Source organism: Chrysoperla carnea, chromosome X (assembly GCF_905475395.1).
Source record: "Chrysoperla carnea chromosome X, inChrCarn1.1, whole genome shotgun sequence".
Lineage (NCBI taxonomy): Eukaryota > Metazoa > Arthropoda > Insecta > Neuroptera > Chrysopidae > Chrysoperla > Chrysoperla carnea.
This window is the reverse complement of record NC_058342.1, coordinates 25,108,035-25,128,654: the sequence shown is the minus strand read 5'-3', so window position 1 is coordinate 25,128,654 and position 20,620 is coordinate 25,108,035. Positions and strand designations below refer to the sequence as shown.

Sequence of the window (20,620 nt, the reverse complement as noted above, 5' to 3'; positions counted from 1 at the left end):
CGTATAGTGTTTGCATTATTATTTATAAAATACGACATTTACAGCCAAAATTTTTTGGGTTTGATACAAAATCAGAATCTATAGACACACAATATTTGAAGATATCTGCAAATTAGGAACCTTCTATCTTTTATAGTTTGGGAAAAAATAGATGTTTTGACTAATTTCGAATAATTTAAAATATTTATGACATTACAAAGTAGTGGTTGTCCCATTTTACCCTCAAATACTACGGACATGGTTTTAAAAAGTATTAACTCTTTTAGAGATGTAACTGTACCACGCGGCTTTGTCACGTGAATTTTAATGTGCATAACAATTATTAAGTCTAGTATAAAACGGCTTCACCTTATCAAAAATTATTTTTGTGACTAGCCTTGAATTAAATATAATTTTTAAATACACATAAACACGGATTTGTTCTATACGTGCGTTAGTGCTGAAACTACGTGTGGCACTTTGTCTAATAACAAAATAGAAGCTACTAATATCCGGAAAGTCTCAATTATGTGCTGACCACCTGCAATTGGCCAATTTGAAGGATAATGTGATTAGTATCTGCACAGACAGTCAAGCAGCACTCAAAGCGCTATCAAACTGTACAGTGTCATCGCGACTCGTCAAGGAGACTAGAAACAGTCTAAACAACCTGGCGAGGCACAACAAAGTCAATATTATCTGGATCCCCGGACACTTTGGTTGGAACGGTAATGAGAGAGCAGACAAGCTGGTCAAACTGGGAACCACCATGGCTCCAACTCAAGAAAAGCTTGCGAGGATGCCATACCAAGAAGGTCTTAACAGATTACGAGATGATCTGAAAAACCAACAATTAAAGGCATGGGCCAGCTACGAGAGAGGGCGAATCGCCAAAAGCCTGTTGGGTGAAGGAAACTCGCTTGGTAACAGAGCCGAGGATATCTTGAAACTAAACAGAGCTGATATTAGAGTCATCGTAGAAAAAGACAATCTCCCGCGTGTGACAGATGCGGAGAAAATTCAGAAGAAACATCGATCCACTTTCTCTGTTACTGCCCGGCGCTCATACAGCAGCAAAGGAAATGGTTTGGTCTGGCCATAGTCGAACCAGAAGAAATTAGGAAACTCAGCGCTAGGCAAATCCTGGGTTTCAGTACATCAGTTGGTTATAATAGCCACTGAAAAGCGTAGCGGGGATAGAGTACAAGGGTCTATTTGGCTAGGTGCTCTGAACCATTGCTTCGAGGCGCGATGCTCGAGCATGGCCCGCTAACCTCCATACCATACCATACCATACCAATATACACAAAGTCTCAATTATGTTACTTTTTGAATAAAAAATAAATTACTGATTTGTCGGTTAATTTCACTTTTAACGTCCTGAGCTATCGTGTTTCAAGGCAGATAACCGGATATGGACTCTTTGGGTGATTTTATGAACACCTATACCAAAAATTTGTTCTTAGCATCAATATTTTTAAGCGTGTCAAACTTGGGACTAAACTTATTGTATACCTTGATATGTTTCATATATATATGGTATAAATATAACGGTATACCCAAACAACTTTTATTTGAAACTTTTTCGTAAACTTATTTTATACAGAATGTTTCAATAAATGGTGTTTCGAATTTTAATAAGTGTCGGTTCTAATAAATATGTTATTCTATGATAAGTACAATATGAATGATGGATATTCGTAGTAAATAATTCGTATTTATTCATCGTAATAAATACAGCCGCCATTTTAATTTTACTGTAAATGTAACTACCAACTCTTGTAAAAGTGTCAAAAAATTGATTGAACCAAATGTATACTCAAACAAATTGATTAAAATAAATGTAACAAAAACATTTCATAAACATATCCGTCATTATTATTCAAAATATTATAACAATGTTATTTATAAACAAAATTGTTTGAGATATTCTGGTATGTGCGAGTGTGTATACATATATGCAAAAAAAGTTTATGTACAATTTTTAATATTTTTTTTTTAACCAAAATTTTTACACATTTTGGATATTAATTAATAAAATCGATGAATTTGTATGCTTTACCGTAGAATTCTGAATCGTGTTATATATATGTTATTTGGGATGACGCTTAAAAAATGCATAGCCCGTTGAAAATAAAATTAACGGATCTGAATCCGCATCTAACATGTATCATCTGTGAAGGTTATTTTATTAATGCGACTACAATCACCGAGTGTTTACATTCTTGTAAGTTTTTCCGTTTATTATTTTACGCTTGTCATTTTTTTTTTTAGAATAAGTGAAAATCTTTGTAAATTATAATTCGATGTAGCAATTTAGGTGGCTGTCAGATCTCTTATGAAACGGGATTTCAGATAGTTGACATTCAATTAATCCTGATAAAATTTCTCTATTAATTGAATGCTTGAAAATGAAAACTTTTAATAATTTCAAATGCGTATTCAATTAGAGGTAAAAAAATTGTGGCAGTATTTTATTGGGAGCGAAAAATTATTAGTAATTTAAAGTTTTTAAATGTTAATTTTTTGGTAGAAAATCATTTTATTCACCACGAAAATCCAACTAAAATTTTGGTAATATCTATACGTTTTGAATCCTAAATGCAATATTTTAACCTGCTCGGGAATAAATTTTTGGTGATGGCTTTTGAAACTTTTACGATTGATTCGAAATCTGACAGATAGTAAAAAGCTCCGTAAACCGTAAGATATCATCCGGTATTGCCGGTAGATTTTTAAGACCCTAGGGCCCTAAAATTTCTCCTTAGATAAAGTTCAAATAATGAAACATAGATGGACCTACGGTTATGTTGAGTATCTGACAACACTGCATTCAAAATTAATTACCAAACTTTGGTCGCGTAATAATCAAAGCCCCGCATTTTTCTAATCCCAGGATACTTAAAATTAAATAATTAATTTCGAGACATAATAATTGGAATGAAATTTGATTTAACTAGAATATTTAAAATATGTATTACATTTATTGAGACCTTCTGACGTTTATGGTTATTTCATAATTTAAAATAAACTTTTAAATGTGGCGCGTCGCGCTTATGACGCGACGGTCGAAGGATTAATCTTATAGGCAATATATATTACATCTATGTACCAGTCATGGATAATTTTGGTTAGCGTTTAAAAATTAGACTAGCAGGATTGTATTTAGAATCTTTTTTTAATAAACGAACAAGTTTGAATGTATATTTTAAGATGAGAAGAATTCGCTAGAAACAAAAGGACTACGGATTCACTTGTAGCTTTTCATTTAGTAAATCGCCCATTCAAATTTTCCCAACAACAATCGAATTTCAGGTTTTTGAATTCAGTTTTGATTGTGAGTCAACATTCAGGCAATTAAATTCCTACTAATATTTCAAATCTGCGCTGCATAAAGGAATATTTAGCCTTCAAAATTAGATAAATCTTACCAATTCTAGAATTATTGTGTTTTTAAACACTACAAAGATTTTGAAAAGTTTTAGAAATGATTTCATAGTAAAATAAAAAATTTAATATTATAAATTTTCTTTTTTAGTTTGCCGAAGTTGTATTGTGAAGTACTTAGAAACAAATAAATATTGTCCGATTTGTGAAGTGCAAATTCATAAGACCAAACCGTTGTTAAATTTACGAAGTGATCAAACATTACAAGATATTGTGTATAAACTTGTTCCAGGACTCTTTCAAAGTAAGTAGTTTTTTTATTTCTGACATTTTTTTAATCATTACGTTCCTTTTGCCTTGTGAATTTGAAAATGGAACAAGCCCAAAGTATTGTAATATTCTTATTAAACTGAATTAACGAAACGTTAGTGTCAAGGATGTGCCTTTTGGGGGTAGAGGCTTCTCAGCTCCTCTAAACTCTCATTTTTTAACCACAGAATCATGTTTTTAAGCAGTTTTTTTTGTAAAATTTCATGGTTTTGACAAAAGACAAAAAAATCATATTTATAAAAAGCATCTTAGTTAAGATTAGGGGGGAAATATGACTCTAGTGATGAATCCTGCTGCTCACGAATTTTTTGTTTTTTTAGATGAAATGCAAAGACGGAAAACATTTTATGCATCAAATCCAACAGTTACAAAACCAGCAGATCCAGAATTATCTGGTGAATTATCGGAACGAAGTTATATTTATACTAGTGATGACTATATTAGCTTATCACTGGAGTACTACAATAATAACAATAACGAATCTTCAAGCGATGTTCAGGTAGTAATCATACATCTTGGCCTATCACTAGCTCAAGGATCTTAACTCACCTGAATCGGGTTTGTAATTCTAATTATGATTTAATTTTGTTTGTTTGTTTACAGTCAAGAAGGTATTTACGATGTCCGGCAGCTGTTTCAATATTGCATTTACAAAAATTAATTCGTGCGAAATATGGTTTAACGAAAGATCATAAAGTTGATATTCTGTATCAGAATGATGCTTTATGTGAAGATTTTACGCTTATTGATGTGGCGTACATTTATCTGTGGAAAAGAGTAAGTTTATTTATTTTAGAAATTTTATACAGTACACTCCATACTTTACAGAAAGCAAGATCTATTCAGCCTCTCTGAATTACTGGAACTTTGCGCGGGGCATACGACAGACCAAACTGTGTATATTACAGCTAGGCCATTCGACTGCACTCGCCTGAAACTTAGTAGAGCACAGTTGAGAAGGGTGGTGGGACTCTTGACAGAATACTGTCGATTGAACTACGACTTTCATAACTTGGGGATTTCTGATGATGCCATTTGTAGGGCCTTTATGGAAGGGCCATATTATTTGCATCTGCAGAAATCCGTAGGGCATCAGGTTTAGAATGTTTGGGTCCGAAACCTTGGGGCTATCAATCCTGGAATAAATCCCGGCAGAGAAACTGAATCCGTTCTGCGAAGCGCTTGGCATTGAAATCGTTTACCCGAAAACGTCTCGCCTTCGCTTAACAGATTGTTCTGAAGGAGGCATAGAAAAATCCTTAATCTAGGTGGCAGGGACCCATTTGCGATACCCTTCTTTATGTTTTATTATTATTATTATTAGTAGAAACTCCATGACTTTCAGGAAAAAATGCTTATCTAACTACCTGTCATATTTGTTTTTACAGAAAGGCCCTTTGCACTTAACATATCGTATATTCGAAACCGAATGTCGAAAGAAAATCAAGTATGATTTTCAAAATCATGAAGATGTTACATCAATCACAGCGGATGATTGTAACAAGAATATATCTGTATCAACTGCACCAGCAGATGATACGAAATTATCAACAGAAGCAGCACTTCCAACAATCACCACAATGGCAGCGCCTCAAACAACATCAGCTTCGATGTCAACAACACTAGTAACTGCTTCAACCACATCAGTGTCGATAACAATGACAGTGCCGGTAACGGATCCAATTAAATCCGATAGTATTACGACGACGGCGACATCGGTGTCAAGTGCGACCGTGATGGTACCTTTGGTGCCGGTTGTACCAACGCCAACAGAAGTTAGTAAAACGGACAATAAACAAACAAATTCAAATTTTTTAGATAATAATTTAATAAATGAAGTGACAACATCAATAAATAATACTACTACGTCTACAACATCATCTTCAATAATACCTAGTGCACTAGTAACTGATAGTAGTTATTTGAATAATAATAATATAAGTGATAAACAATTGAATGACGTTGTTTTATGTGATAATATACAGCATGAGTCAGGTGATAAAGAAGTACATTTACAAATTAGTGAAACAGGTAAGTTTTAGTTATTACACCCTGTAATCTGTTTTAGCAGTATATTTAATTTAAACCTTAGTTTGTAATGCTTAGAAATATTGTTTCCATTTCCGTCTGTTCGTCTACCCGTATGAAGATAACTCAAAAACGAAGAGCTGAAAATATCGAGCTGAAATTTTTAAAGCGTATTCAGAACTTAAAAAGTGGCTGGTCATAAATTAATTGGGTCATAAATCCGTAAGACCTAGCTTTAATATTAAATATGAAAGAAAAGTTTAAATCCCAAATACGCCCCTTACAGAAAATATAAACAACTTTTGTTTGAAACATTGTTTTCTAAACCTCATTAATCTTCCGTGAGGGCGCAAGTTAGGACAAAATTTTAATTTCCGTGGTTTTGGAAGCCTACCAAATTCACTCGTTTTTTAGCAAAATCACGGTGGCCACATTACTGGAAAACCTGGGAATGTCAGGAAATTCAAATTCTGTTAGAAAAGTTAGGGAATTTCGTGAAAAAGAAGAAAAGTCATTATTTTTGCCTATTTTTGCATTATCACAAATTGTGCGGTAACTATTATATTGCGACGAAAATTTTTTTACAAAAAGAAGCCATTAATTTGAGCTTCGAACGAATTTCCTGCGAATCATACAAGCCGAAAAAAAAAAATGGTGAAAAACGCGATTAATTCACGTTGAAACTACGTTTCTCATAAAGTTTTCAGCGTATTTAACATCAGCAAGTTTCATTTTTTTTAGCGCTACACCCTCCTATTTTTTGTTTTTTTTTAGTAAAATGATTTTTTCGTCTGTTTCCGATTATTCGTACCTTTTTTTCCTAATTATCGAGTTGAAAAACTGGACGGTTTTTTTTTTGTTTGAAAATTATCATCATGTATTAGTGTAAACCACAGAACCCTTTTATGCGTGTATGATACGCACTTAATCAATTTTTAAAAATTTTAATAAATTCGCATTTTGCTCTACAGGTATAATATCTGTGACAACAAGTATTGCATCCTCAGCCGAGATAACACAAACGATGACGAATCAAATAACAAAACTTCCAATTGAAAATAGTACAGCATCTGTGATACCAATGCAGCAGCAACGTTTAAAGAAATCCGATTTAAAGTCAGTACGAAAGAATCATAAAATACCGACAACAATAGCGACGTCAATTGCGTCCCCATCAACAGCATCGACACCAGTCACAGTTGAATCCCAACAAAATGAACGGAAACGAAAATTATCAACAGATTCAACGGACGGTAACACACAAAAGAAATTAACAGCGGTAGTGACAGCGGTAGCGAGTCAACACCAAGTGCCTTTGACAAGTAGTGATGATATATTCAAAACAAGTAAATTAATTACAACATGTGCGCCTACGCCTAAGCCCCCTCTATCAATACCGAAATCACAATCTCAAACACAAACGCAAATGTTTAATACAAAAACGACTACTATTTTATCAGCGTCAACACCTAAAATGTCCATTGCAGGTTTGTATAATTTATTTAACCTTTTTTTTTTAGATTTAGTAGGCAACTTATAGTAATACAGGGTGTTCTATAATTGTCTGCAGAATTTTCGCTTTCTGAATAAACTGAGAAAAAAGAGGAAAATTTTGTCAAATGTTCTTTATACAAAAGTAGGTTAATTATCTCCTAAATTAGACCTTAGATCCAAATTTGGTAAACAATTTCTTCTTTTTTACTGACAATTATAGAACACCCTGTATTACTTAAGAATAATGGCCAAGACTATTATTCAGTCAAGCTTTATCAAGCGTAGATTCAGAGATTAATAATGAGTATTACAGCAATTGGGATAATTTTTTTTTGTCTTCGATTCAAATAAAAATAATTTTTTTATAGTAATTTTGATCCAGAAATATTAAAATCCAGCTCGTTTGACGAATAAATGAGTACTAGGGAGATGTTTCCAAAATCTCTCCGAAATAAACATTTTTCGTTCAAGATTTTAGCGATTTCTGAAAAATTATTCACCCAATCAAAAAATGAACCCGATTTTTGTACTCTTTGGGTCAAAATTACCACATGTATGAAATTTCATCAAATTATGAAATCAAAATTTTATTGTTTTTCTCGATTTTTTCTAAAGGGTTTTCTACGAAAATTTCAAAAAATAGTTCAAATTATTTTATCTGCTATTCAGATAAAAAACGTTTGCAAGAGTCATTTTGGCCTAAAAAATCCAAAAATCTCTGTTCTGTCGCCAATTTTGATAAAAAAACATTTTCATGAAGTCTCTTTGACTATTGGACAAATAATTTTTGAGATATTGTCCAAAATTTTATAAGAGGGTGAATATTTTTCTTTAAAAATATGAAGCTAAAAGAAATTTTCGTATTTTTTTGATAGGAAAATTTCAAATTATGATACCTCAGAAACGACACATGGAATTTTTGATATCATTATGGAAAAGTCAAGGAATTTCAAATAACTAATACGATCGCCGCGTTATTTTTGATTTATTTAAACAAGGTACTAAAATAGAAAATTCAGTTAAAAAAATTTTCGGTTTATAGGTACTGCGAGAAAACCAACACCAGTAATCAACCAGCAAAGTATATCAACGCCAATAGCGGCCATACGACATGCAACTCCTGCAGTTACGACACCAATTACAAAACAAAAAATTGGACTACAACCAAAAATTGCAATAACAACGGCTCCGCCAACCTTAAACAAGTCAAACAAACCAATTGGTTATAAGACGTTACGAAATCCACCAAAAGCTTGGAATCCAACGTTACCCCCACGTAACTTGAATCATCCGTACGGTGGATATATACCAAATATTGATACGAAGAAAATTCCTTTGTCAGTGTCAACAGCATCATCTTCACCGATTACGACTCCTACAACCACGACAATTGTATCGTCTGCATCGAATTTAATCGCTGCAACGGCCATCTCTGTTCCAGTTTCAACAACAAAACCAAATAAATTCTTTAAGGTGCGTACAAAATAATATAAATTTTAGTACAAATCGAAAAAATTTGTCCTCAATGAATTCGATGTAGAAAGTGGTGGGAAAAACTTTTTCGTCTTTGTCACCCGTAAAGAGAATACCAACGTGAGCATTAGTGGTATCTTGGATTGGGAAAGCACAATTTTTGTAATAATCATAAATTTTTTCACAAAAAAACTCAAAAAATTATGCATAGAAAAAATGTTTATCACTTTTTAGGGTTCCGTTGTCGAATAGAAAATTAAAACTCATAATTTCACATATTTTAGAGCTTTGAAGAAACTTTGAATGAGCACCAAGGCAATTTTAAATAATAAGCTTGATTTTTTTAAATATGAAGTTGGACTAAGACTGAATCAATTCTGAAAATTTTAGGAGGGGTTGCCTGATTATTTAAAAAAAATGACTTCAAAAATAGGCATATTAAACTTTGATGATATGTTTTCATAGATTTCTCCAAAACTAGTCCGTGGAAATTAAAAAAAAAACTATTATATTAAAATTAAAAATTGCCTTGATGCTTGCACTACCTTCAGTAATTTCTGTAATTTTTCCAAATTTTCGGTCTATTGAGATGACCCTAAATGATACAATGGGGCATATTTTTCTCTGATAGTTAAATGGCTTTTGCAATCATTTTTGTTTCGAGGAACTAAACCGTCTGGCTCAGAATATCATAATCGTCTGTTCCGAATCATCGAATCATTCTATCCTGAGGAGAACGAAGTAACAAATTCACTAGCATGACAAAAGCCATTTCTCTTCAAAGTTATTGTGAGGCCATTTTGATCATTGTTTTTTCAAGATTTGATCATAGAATGAATTTTGGTTCCTGTCTTGGTAGAAGTTCCGAAAGAACTTGTTGATCAGTGTGTAGTTTAGTACTCGAAATTCTAATAGAACGCGTTACCAGGACGTATTTTTGCTTCAAAAGGAACAAATAACACGGAAGGAGGTTAAGGTCTGCCTAAAAACCTGTTAGTGTAATAGTTGAAAGTCCGAGCGTTCTCCATACCTAATGATTATTTTTGCACAAATCACCTCTTTGTTTCAGGTGCGAAATATGCCACGATATCTTGGGAATCCAGCATCTGGTGTAAAACCAATGTATCCCATGTCATCCCCAACGGCAAGCAACACAATTACAACAAAAAATGATACAAAAGTTGTGAACTCCATAACAACTACGACATCCTCAATTTTAACGCTATCTTCAACGGTTAAGCGAACAATGCCAAGCTCTACCAATACTCCAATACGAGCTACATCACCGGTTAAAAGTTTAACATCAATTGCGGGTAAATTAAACACGAAAACTACGTCTGTACAACAGGTACTCAACAAAGAAGCACCACCTCAACCGAAGAGTACACCTAGTGAAATAGCTACACCACTGGTAGTGACCTCCAGTGAATTGATTGTTCCTAAAGTTGATATCGTATCAAATTCTCCTCAATCTGAAACCACGGAGAAAGTTAATACTCCTTCAACGGTTCCTCCTCCCGCTCCAAGTGAAAATAAAGAAACAAGCGATGAAACAAAACTTGAAGCATCCAAAACGGAAGTACCATCAACTGGAACAAACATGACATCAAGTGATAAAGTATTTCAAGCATCACGAAACAGTTTAAAATTATCGTTAAGCTCACGGAACTCAACGATGACTGTTTCGGAAATGTTACAATTACGTAACAGTCCAAAAACAACAAATCCTCCTCAATTATCAGCGAAAATCGAACAAAAATCAAGTTCAGAAGCTGTAGAACAACCCCAACCAGCTTCGTCTGATACAAACACACCTACTGCTCCAAGTGAAAAAGAAAAAGAAACACCAAAAGAAAACAACGTTGAAAAACTTGAAATTGAGAAAACAAAAGATGTTGAGAAAACATCTGAAGTTAGGATAAAAGAATCTCCCCCAGAAATGAATAACCAAGATAATAAGTTAGGCGAATTAAAAATATCACAAACAACGGTCCCAATTTATAGTCCACGATTTAAGCAAAAAAATGATACAAAATTTCAAAAGTCGTTAAACTCAAATTTGCGTATCGATGTGCATAATACTGAAACACCTGAAAACAAAATGTTATACTCATCACCGCAAGTGTCCCCTCAATCACAACAAAAATTGGATAAAAAACAAAAAAATGTGCCTTCCAGTCCAAAATTTGAACGTGTCAGTAGTCCAAAAACATTATTAATTAGTCCCAAAAGTCAAAAATCAAGTCCCACTATACAAATGAATCCAATTTTTGATCAACATAAAACGAAGAGTCCACAATTGGATCGTATGAGTCCAAAACAAATTTATAAAATGTCACCAACACATTCGAAACAAAATTATGATCATAAAACGAAGAGTAGCGGGGCAAGTAGTTCAAGTGCATCAGGTTCGGATAAAAGTGGTACCAGTTCAACGAAATCACCAACAGTTAAGAATCAATTAAGTCCGAAAAGTTTAAGTAAAACGGATTTAACGACAGTGCCATCACAGCAAAAGTTTAATTTTGTGCCAGCGAATCCATTTATACCGAATTTATCATCACCGAATTTAAGTCCAAATTTTTTATTCTCAAATTATGCGATTAGTGCGGCGAATCAAATTATGTCGAATTATGAGAATCGATTATTACCACAACATAATTGTCCGAAAAATATGAATAGTATTCTCGAATTGTCTGCATACCATAATATACCGTTAATGAGTGCAATGTTTTATAATCAACATCGATTGGGTTATCCACCAGGTCCACAACCTCCACCTCCCCCTACTGGAGCCACACCATGCTCTTTAACTGGCAGTCAAACGCTGTCGCCATCATCTTCAGCGATTACATCACCTATAACAAGTGTTACGAACTCAAAATCAGTCGATTCCAAATCAAAACAATCAAAAGAGAAAAATTTAAATAATTCTAACGAAAAAAAATAAATAACATAGTCGAGCTTTTTTTGCAAAAACACAAAAAAAGGTTTCCAATATTGAATGTTGTTTTTAGGTAATCAAAATTTTGTAATTCGTATAAAAAAAATTTTCTAAAATTTGCTATTTTTGTATTGCATATTAAAATTTAAAAAAAAAATTAAATTTCGAATTGGAGACCTTTTTTTACATTAGAAATTGTATATATATTATTGAAAACTATTTTGCTAATTGTACTTATTACTTAAGGGTATCTAGTGATTTGATTTTTCTAGAACGAAATGTTCTTGACTGTGTGAAATATTTCTCAAAACTTTGAGAATCGAGAAATTGTATTTTGAAAAGAATTTACTAGAAATGATTTTTCTAGGACGAAATGTTCTAGGCTATGTGATTTAATGAGATATGTGAAATATTTTGGAAAGAATTTTTTAGGAACGAATAAAAGAGCTAAAAGGTTTTTGTACATCACAACACAAACAGATTTCGGCAATTCAAACTTAGAAACCATTCTCAATTCAAACGGGATACTTTTAAAAAGGATAAACTTGACAAACTTCCAAACTTTGAGATGTTCTAAAGATATCGTTGTCTCCTTGTACAATCTGTAAGCAGCTTCATTTTCAAAATTGAGATTCCTGAGAAATAAATCACATAATTCGCGATAATGGCTGCATAGAAGACTCGAATAAATTACAAAGTGTACTCCATCTTTTATGTCGGTATGTAAACTTTGCCTTTGCAATTTATTTGGACTAATTTTTGAAGACAACATCGATCAAGTGGCCGTTTATTATTAGCATAACAAAATGTGTCCTTTTTTCTGCTGTTGGGTCCAAATAGTATCACTTTTTGGACATAAAATGCAGCAAATTGCTTATTAACGCCGCCAGAGAGTATGAACTGGTCGAAAATTTATTTCCAAAATTCAGGTTCAGTGTCAACCATTCGAGCGACTGTTTGGTGATGGTACGGCACTTTTGGGTTCTCTATAACGATCTCTCTGACCGCTTCAACCAGTTCATTTTACGATCTCCCATTGTCCCGTGATTAACAAAATTTGACACCAAACGACTAATAGTGTTGCCACATGATGCCTGTTGAGTTCACATAGCTGAACGACTATTTTCAATGTACAGCGTCACTATTTCGGAGTGAAACGATTCATGATGACGTTTCAAAAATATGTCTAATCAACTCAATCGAATGACAAATGTCAAAGTTATTCAATGTTTACATACTGACATAAAAGTTGAAGCACCCTGTATATAGATACCACGTTGAATGTTGGCTTCCAAGTAAGTGTCCTTGATTTTTTGGCGTCACAAATTTATTTATAGCACATAGAAAAAAGGTTTCCAAGATTGAATGTTGTTTTAGGTATCAAAATTTTGTAATTCGTAAAAAAATTCTAAAATTTGCTATTTTTGTATCAAAGAATGTTAAAAAAAAAAAAAAAAAAAAGAAAGAAATAATTTTCGAATTGGAAACCTTTTTTACGAAACGAAACAGTCAATAATCTTTTAGACCGAGTGCAAATGGAGAACAAATATGGCGAACAGTAGTAACGCAAGTTACACACTGACCTCCATCTACATAATAATACGTAGGACAGATGTCGCAAATGAGTCCCTACCACCTAGACTAAGATGTCCTCTGTGTTCTCCTTGAGAACAACATGTCACTCGAAAGCTAGATGTCTCCGATTTTAGGCAGATGAATCTATAGGATTCTGTCAAGGTCAGACACTACGCAGAAAGAAATTTTTATTATGATTGATGGATTCAAGGTTTCGGATCCAAACATTCTAAACCTGACGCCCTGCAGGCTCTTGTAGATGCAAATAACATGTATGGAGGTTTCATCATCCTCCATATAAACTCTACAAGTGGAATCATCAGAGATCTCTATGTTATGAAAATGGTAGCATGACCTCCATCTACATAAAACTACATCACGTCATCTCACCAAGATGCGTCTCAATTTGCGCTCGGTCTTAATAATCATTTATTGTTGGAATAGTAACTAAATAGTAACTTGCGGATGTCTTAATCAACAATTTGGGAGAAATGAAATATTTGTTTGTTCTTTCCATGTTGTACGATTTTTGCGCTTTGATAAAAATGGAAGTGGAAAAATCTCCGAGAACAGTGTGAAATTTTCTTATTTGTGAGAAGTCAGTACAATAATAATACTCAATTTCGAATAAATTTTAAATTCGGTGGTTTTCCAGAAATATATGAACTCTAGATACCCCATTTTTAAATTGGGAAAAAACTTAAAATACTCAACGATTTTTCAAAATTATTTTTTTCTTGTTTCTCAAAAATTAACTTTTTTCATCAAACATTATCCTCGAGTAAGAAATTTTTTTTTGTGGTTTTTGAATAAGTCTGTGATCTGTGAGCTCAATAAGCTAATTTTAGTGGTTAACAATTTGCTCGAGATATGATTCGATCGATTTATTTTGTATGCATGATTTATGCATAATTTATTTTTGGTGTAGAAATGGTCAAAATAATTTGAAGAAATTTACGATTCAAGTTTGGAAATCATTCATTTTTGAAACAAAATCTTTCTGAAATAGCGAGGGAATTCTCGAAGTTGGGTCATTCGTAGGGAAATATTTACTTGTAGATAGGAGATAGGATGCGCCTTATAAATGATGGCGTCGGGATTATCGTGTGTGGAATTTTATTAAACTGTGCCTGAATAATAACTTTTCTCCAAAATAATTATCTAAAGAATTTTTAACACAATCTGTTAAATCTCTGATATTTTCCTGTGATTATTTGGACGATTTTCGAGCAGAGCCTGAAAACGGTATGTGTGCAAAATGAATTCAGTCTTCTTCCCAACGCGAGACCCCACTTTGCCGTAATGACCTGTAGGAAATTTATTGGGTCAACTTTTAAATGATCTTGGAGGTCAATATCAAATTCAAGATTACTTTGAATGACACAACTTAAGACGAAAACATGTTTTCGTAAAAAAATACTATAGCAAATTATTTGATCTTGATCAATACCAAATTGACCATACTCAGTAAAATGTATACAGGGTGTTTTGTAATTGACCGTAGAACCTTGAACTTCCTGGAAAATTTATTCAAGGCGAATCAAAAAGCTCTTCAGCAAATTTCGATCTGAGGCCTAATCAGAAGGCGTGCTAAGCGTACTTTAGTACCAAAAAACTGTAAAATAATTTAATTGAAATATAAAAATTAAAACAAAAACAATTTGATGTCTTTATCGTCGCATTTAATTATTAAATTATCTCACTTTCTTTGATTGTTGACGCGACGATAAAGACAGCAAACAGTTTTTGTTTTAACTTTTGGATTTCATAAAAACTGACTTTCAGTGGCTCTGTGAATGGATGGATTTTTTCATTAACAATATATCGATAATTAGACCTCAGATAGAAGTTTGGTAAAGAATTTTTTCGTTTGTCTTGAATAGTTTATAAAGAAAGAAAGGAGTTCTAAAGTCAATTATAGAACATCCTATGTATATTCAGTATTTGCATGAACAATCGATATTTACCATGTATTTAAAAAGTGGGTGTTCAAGTTTTTTTTTAGAACATATCTAAATAAGATACGCTCCGCAAAAATAATGCGACACTTTTTGTTTCGTTAAAAATACAATGAATCGAACTTGACATCGTACGGTTATGCAACACACATCAATTTGAAGGCTAACGTCTGGAATTTTTAACGATTATAACAGTTTAGGCATGCGCCGTGCGTCAGGATAAACAACTGTTTTTCCTTTAAGAAATGGCCTTGAGTTTAGTGCATCTTCAATTTCATTCCTGTATCCCTAAAATAACCAAAAATAACAAAGTTGCATACTTTCAAATATTGCGTATTTTTAACGAAACGAAAATTGTCGCGTTTTTATTTTTGTGTTAGCATCACTTTTTTGCATAATAATTGAAAAAAACCGTTAATGAAAGAAGATTAGCTAATTTTGTTATATATTTCAAATAGTTTTGATGTAAATTTTTGTAATTTATTAATTAAAAAGAAAAACTCTACAAATTGTATAAATAGATTAAAAAAAAATTTTAAATAAAATAAAAAAGTTCAAAGTTTATTTAAAAAAATAAAAAGTAAAAAAAAAATATATAAAAATACAGTTAAAACCTGTTATAACGACATTGAAACATCAATTATTAAGCGCGACATTTTATCAATCTGAAATAATTAAGAAATGTCATTAAGAGCTAATTTGGTGGTCTGGAAACTTCTTTGGTTTGCTGGACATCTTTCTCTGCTGGCTATATAGTAGATATACAGTGGAACCTGGTTAAGTGACACATCAAGGGACCTGCAAATTTGCCTCACTTATAGACATATTCCACTTACCCAGTTCCTTCCATTAATAGAGGTCAGAATACAAGTTATTTCAGTTACATTACTGCTACAAAAATTATGAATATCGAGTCTGCCCTCGAAATCTTTTTCTTAAATCATCGGTTCACTTATCGAAACGTTTTTGTTACGAAGTTGCTTGACTCGTGTTAACAAACACTGTTCAAGTTCAGGATATTCTGATAAACGTACACGTTTTAGTTTTCCTTGTTCTTCAGAACATTGTGATTGAATTTTATCTTTATTCTGAGTTATTCTACAAAGACTAGATTTTGGCACATTAAATTCGACACAGACTTCATCACGTGTCTTCCCATTTTCATAAATGGATATTAACTTCAGTTTTTCACGCACTGATAACGATTTGAGCTTTCGTTTCGGCATTTTTCAAATAAACATCCGTGATATGATAGTAAAGCAAAACTAAAACTGTAAGTCAATGAGGCTCAAAATTAGTTAAGTGGGAAACAAATAAAACGATGGTATCTCAGTTACAGAGGTGAATGCATATAAAATTCACTAGCTGTCTCAGTTATAGAGGTAATTATGACGTTAAAATCGAAAGATCGTACCCCAAATCCAGTATTAAAGTGTTGGGACCTCAGCATGAGTTCCAGTTATGGAAGTTTCTCAATTATCCAAATTCCACTTAACCAAGTTCCACTGTATTACATATATTATGAATAATGTTTTAATGGTGGTCATTTTAAACGGTATATTCACATATGTATTTGAATTTAGTCAGGACCTTGCCAATTCGTTATCATAACCGATGTCGTTATAACTGATTTTGACTATGATGAGCTTGTACAAAATTTAATACCATTGTAGTAGGGGCTTTTTGGCCTTGATTTTTTGTATGATAAAAAATATAATTAATGCAGATATTATATAGAGATTTTTTGTTAATTTTTATATTTTCACAATAATTTTTTTTCCTGTTTTTTTCTTTGTGTGTGTATAAATTTTTCCAATTTACTGTTTGTGTATTCGAAAATATAGACCAGTTCGTCGAACAAAATGGTTTTTTTTATTGTAGTCATTTTATCTACCAAACTGTTTTTGGTACAGTTAATAAGGGATGTTTTGGTTATCAAAGAAATTGGATAGTTTTTTTTTTTAATTGGTCGGTTTAACCCCTTTTGCCGCTGAGTAGTCGATTTTTCGGCACGAAGTTTTTACAACAAAATTTCAAAGATGCAATGGTAAAAAAATACGATTATTGAATCGGAAATTGCCAATTCAACCAATTGGGATAAATAAGATTCAGTTGGGAAAAATTTCCAATTAAATTCCGATTCAATCCAATAGAACTAGTCAGACATTTCCAATTGGTTCCAATACATGAATGTTGTCGAATTGGAAATTTCATATTGGATTCTATTGGATTGAATCGGAATTCAATCAGAATGAATTGGAAATTTGAATCGGACTTTTATATCAGGGAACATTTTTTTCCTTATAACTATAATTTTTTAAATAATTTTATTGTACTATACACTTTTTATTGTAAATAATAAACAGAAATTAACCAAATTTCATCGGTAGGAAAATTGAATGAAAATTAAATTGAATGTTACAAGATTTTAACATCGTTTAATTTATTGGCTAGGTTTTTAAACAATTATTGTCACAGAGATTATTCGTCTTCTGGTCCATAACCAAAAATTATCCAAAACTGTTTACACATTCCAAAATAATTAGTTTTGAAATTTTTTTGAAACACAAACAGTATATTGGACTAGGAATGAAAATGGGAAACATAAAATTTAACGAAAAGTACTAATATATATATATTTTTATATAAATTTTTTTTTTTTCGTTTTAATTTAAAGGAAAAATTATTGAAAAAAAAGTGTCATATCTTTTTTAACAAAATGATCTAGGGCAGAAAGAAAATTGTATATTTTTCATGAAAATTGTTCAATATATAAAATATATATATATATATCAGAAAAATAAAAAAAAGGTTTTAAACCCAAGTTAAAGAGAAAAATAGAGAATAAATTTTATCTTTTAGATTTCATAAAATTTAGGAAAATTTTCACATTTGTTATGGAACACACAGAGCTGGTTTTCATCATAAATTTGTGTTCGACGAATGTTGTAAAATTGTCGCATTAAATTTCGATTTTCCCCCAATTTTACGGACAATTTTTATATTATATAAATACGCATTTCTATTACCAAGTAGTCATTATCTGTATGAATTAGCTAATCGTAATTACAATTACTGTGTATGTTACTAGTTGCTAATTTAGTGACGGTCCAAGTTTCTAACAAATTTTGACGTCGCTCAAATCAGCTTCGTGAGTGTTGAAATATAAAGTTTATCGAGTCCAAATATAAAGTTTCATAATATTTGGTAACTATTATGTTTTCGCAGCAAAGAAAGTATTAGCTTCCAGCTTTTTTTTTAACAGCTTCCATTTTTTATTAGCTACCAACCTTTTTGGTTAAAAATTTAAATATCTGCCATTATGCAATCGTATTATAAACTATCATGAGCTACCATTATTAATTTTTAGCTTGGCGACAATATGTTAAACACAAGCGTTTAAAAAAAAAACTATCGAAGACGAATGTGCGAATTTTTCTAAAGAATCGGTTGAATACAAAAAAAATTAGCAATTACATTTAGAATCCATACAATTTTTAAACTTGAATGCTACCAACTCGAATATATTATCGAAAAATCTACGGCTAAGGTTCTAAAATACGTAATTGCCATTACTTTTCATTTTCAACTAATAAAATATTTATACAAAATTTTCGAACTGACTTTTAAGGGGTTTATAGTCAATTTTTGGTACAAAAAACAAAAAAATAATTTTAAAAAAAATAACAAAAAAAATAAAAACGAAAATTGAAACAATGTTTCTTTTTATAAAATACAGGGATTTTTTTCAGTTTTATTATATAATTTTTCTTATGTAAAAAAAAAAAACAGCTTATTATATTAGGTTAAACATAATTTAATTGAGAAAGCTTTTAAAAATTATTCTCACATTAAAAGAAAATATATTGTACACATCAAACTTAAAATAAATAGCTCAACATTTGGCTACCAAATTATTTTTTTGGTAGCCAAGTTTATTATCTACCAAATTATGTTTGGTAGCAAATTATTAGTTATTAAAAATTTTTGATATCAAATTATTATTAGCTACCAAAATAATTTTTGGTAGCTATCAGTTATATTTGGTAGTAAATAATTAGCTATTTATAAATTATTTGCTATCAAATTTCGGTAGCCGTTACCAAATTCTTTATGGTGGCTTTTGTTTTTTTTTATATATATATACTGAGCTTTGTTATTTTAACGTTATTCGTATTTAAAATATTGCACAGTCAATTGGGAAATTTTTCTGATGATTTCGAGGTATATAATTTAATCGATTTAAATTTTTAAGTTTTGTGTTAATTAGAATTTGACACAATTTTCCTTGAAAAAATATTACATCGCTATAATTTCCATAAAAACTGTGTGTTTGAACTGGATTTAATGGGTAAAAAATGATTTTCATTTAATACACATAACATAAGGGCACAAATACATTATAACTGGATTTGGTCTTTATAGATTTAAAGGCTTCGTTTAAACGCTACCTGTTAAGCATTACTAAGTGGTAGCGTGTAAACGAAACCTTTGAGTCTGCATAGACCAAATCTAATACCATGTACAACTTTAAAAAATAAACTAGGTCAAATGATTTTAAAAAAAGACCGCAATAGACCATTTAAGTGATATTAAACTTTTTTTTTTAAAAACATTAATTATTTTGCGACTTTTCTTTTGATACGAAACACAGTAAATTTATCTTGAATTTTTTGAAACTCGTTACCTCTTTTCACGTTACCTGATTGGTCCACATAGTTGCTTAAACGTTTGAAATTGTCGCTGATAATAGACTTTTCTTTAATAGGCATCTATCTCAGGTTATTAAGCCAAGAATTCAGTTCAATCATGAAGATAAAAGTTCCGTTTTCGTTTCCGCCCCGTAGTGCACAGATCTTCCTGTTAATACAACTCGACTTTCTGGAATCGTTTATGGCTTTAGAAAAATCCTTCATGGCATATCACGAATATTTCACTACCCTGGTACCATCAATTTTACATTTTGTCACTAGGATTGCAAGTTGTTCGATGGTTAGCTTATAATGACACTTCCAAAGTGATACACACACCTAGATAATAAAATTTGGCACCTAAAAAGGAGGCTAGTTCATCCAATGAATCATTTGTAGCTTTTTAAAAACAGAAAAAGTACTTTAACGTTAATGAATTTCAAATCGGATAGGCCAAAGAGTTGCTGGCCTAAGTGAGTTTTCTCATGGCAAGAATTAGACCGGTACAGTGAAGGTGAGGAGTTTCCCCGCCCTCCTGGACGTAGATTACTCACTACTCACTTACTAAATATCGTTGTATCTTTAAATTTTGCCTCTCACTCTCTTTAGGATCAAATTTTTGATTTGCCTTTACTTTTAAGGCAAAGACTAGATACTATACCTGCAATAATACGCTGTGAGGTAACTTTGTTTGGCGCCACTCTAAGATAATCCAGTCTGTTATACCTCCAGTGGCGAATTTGATGGTGATACATCTCTAG

The 20,620-nt window shown here is 31.9% G+C and overlaps 1 protein-coding gene across 1 annotated transcript; it reads left to right on the top strand.

The window, feature by feature from the left end:
* Nucleotides 1–1,879: 1,879 nt before the first annotated feature.
* LOC123303020 (mucin-17-like) lies at nucleotides 1,880–11,623 on the top strand (the record flags this gene model as incomplete). The annotated part of the gene is made up of 9 exons (XM_044886114.1): nucleotides 1,880–1,913; nucleotides 2,047–2,206; nucleotides 3,518–3,670; nucleotides 4,017–4,195; nucleotides 4,300–4,473; nucleotides 5,085–5,727; nucleotides 6,696–7,211; nucleotides 8,261–8,691; nucleotides 9,761–11,623. Coding segments are annotated over exons 2-9 (4,071 nt in total), but the record flags the coding sequence as incomplete, so codon positions are not given.
* Between the last annotated feature and the right edge of the window lie 8,997 nt (nucleotides 11,624–20,620).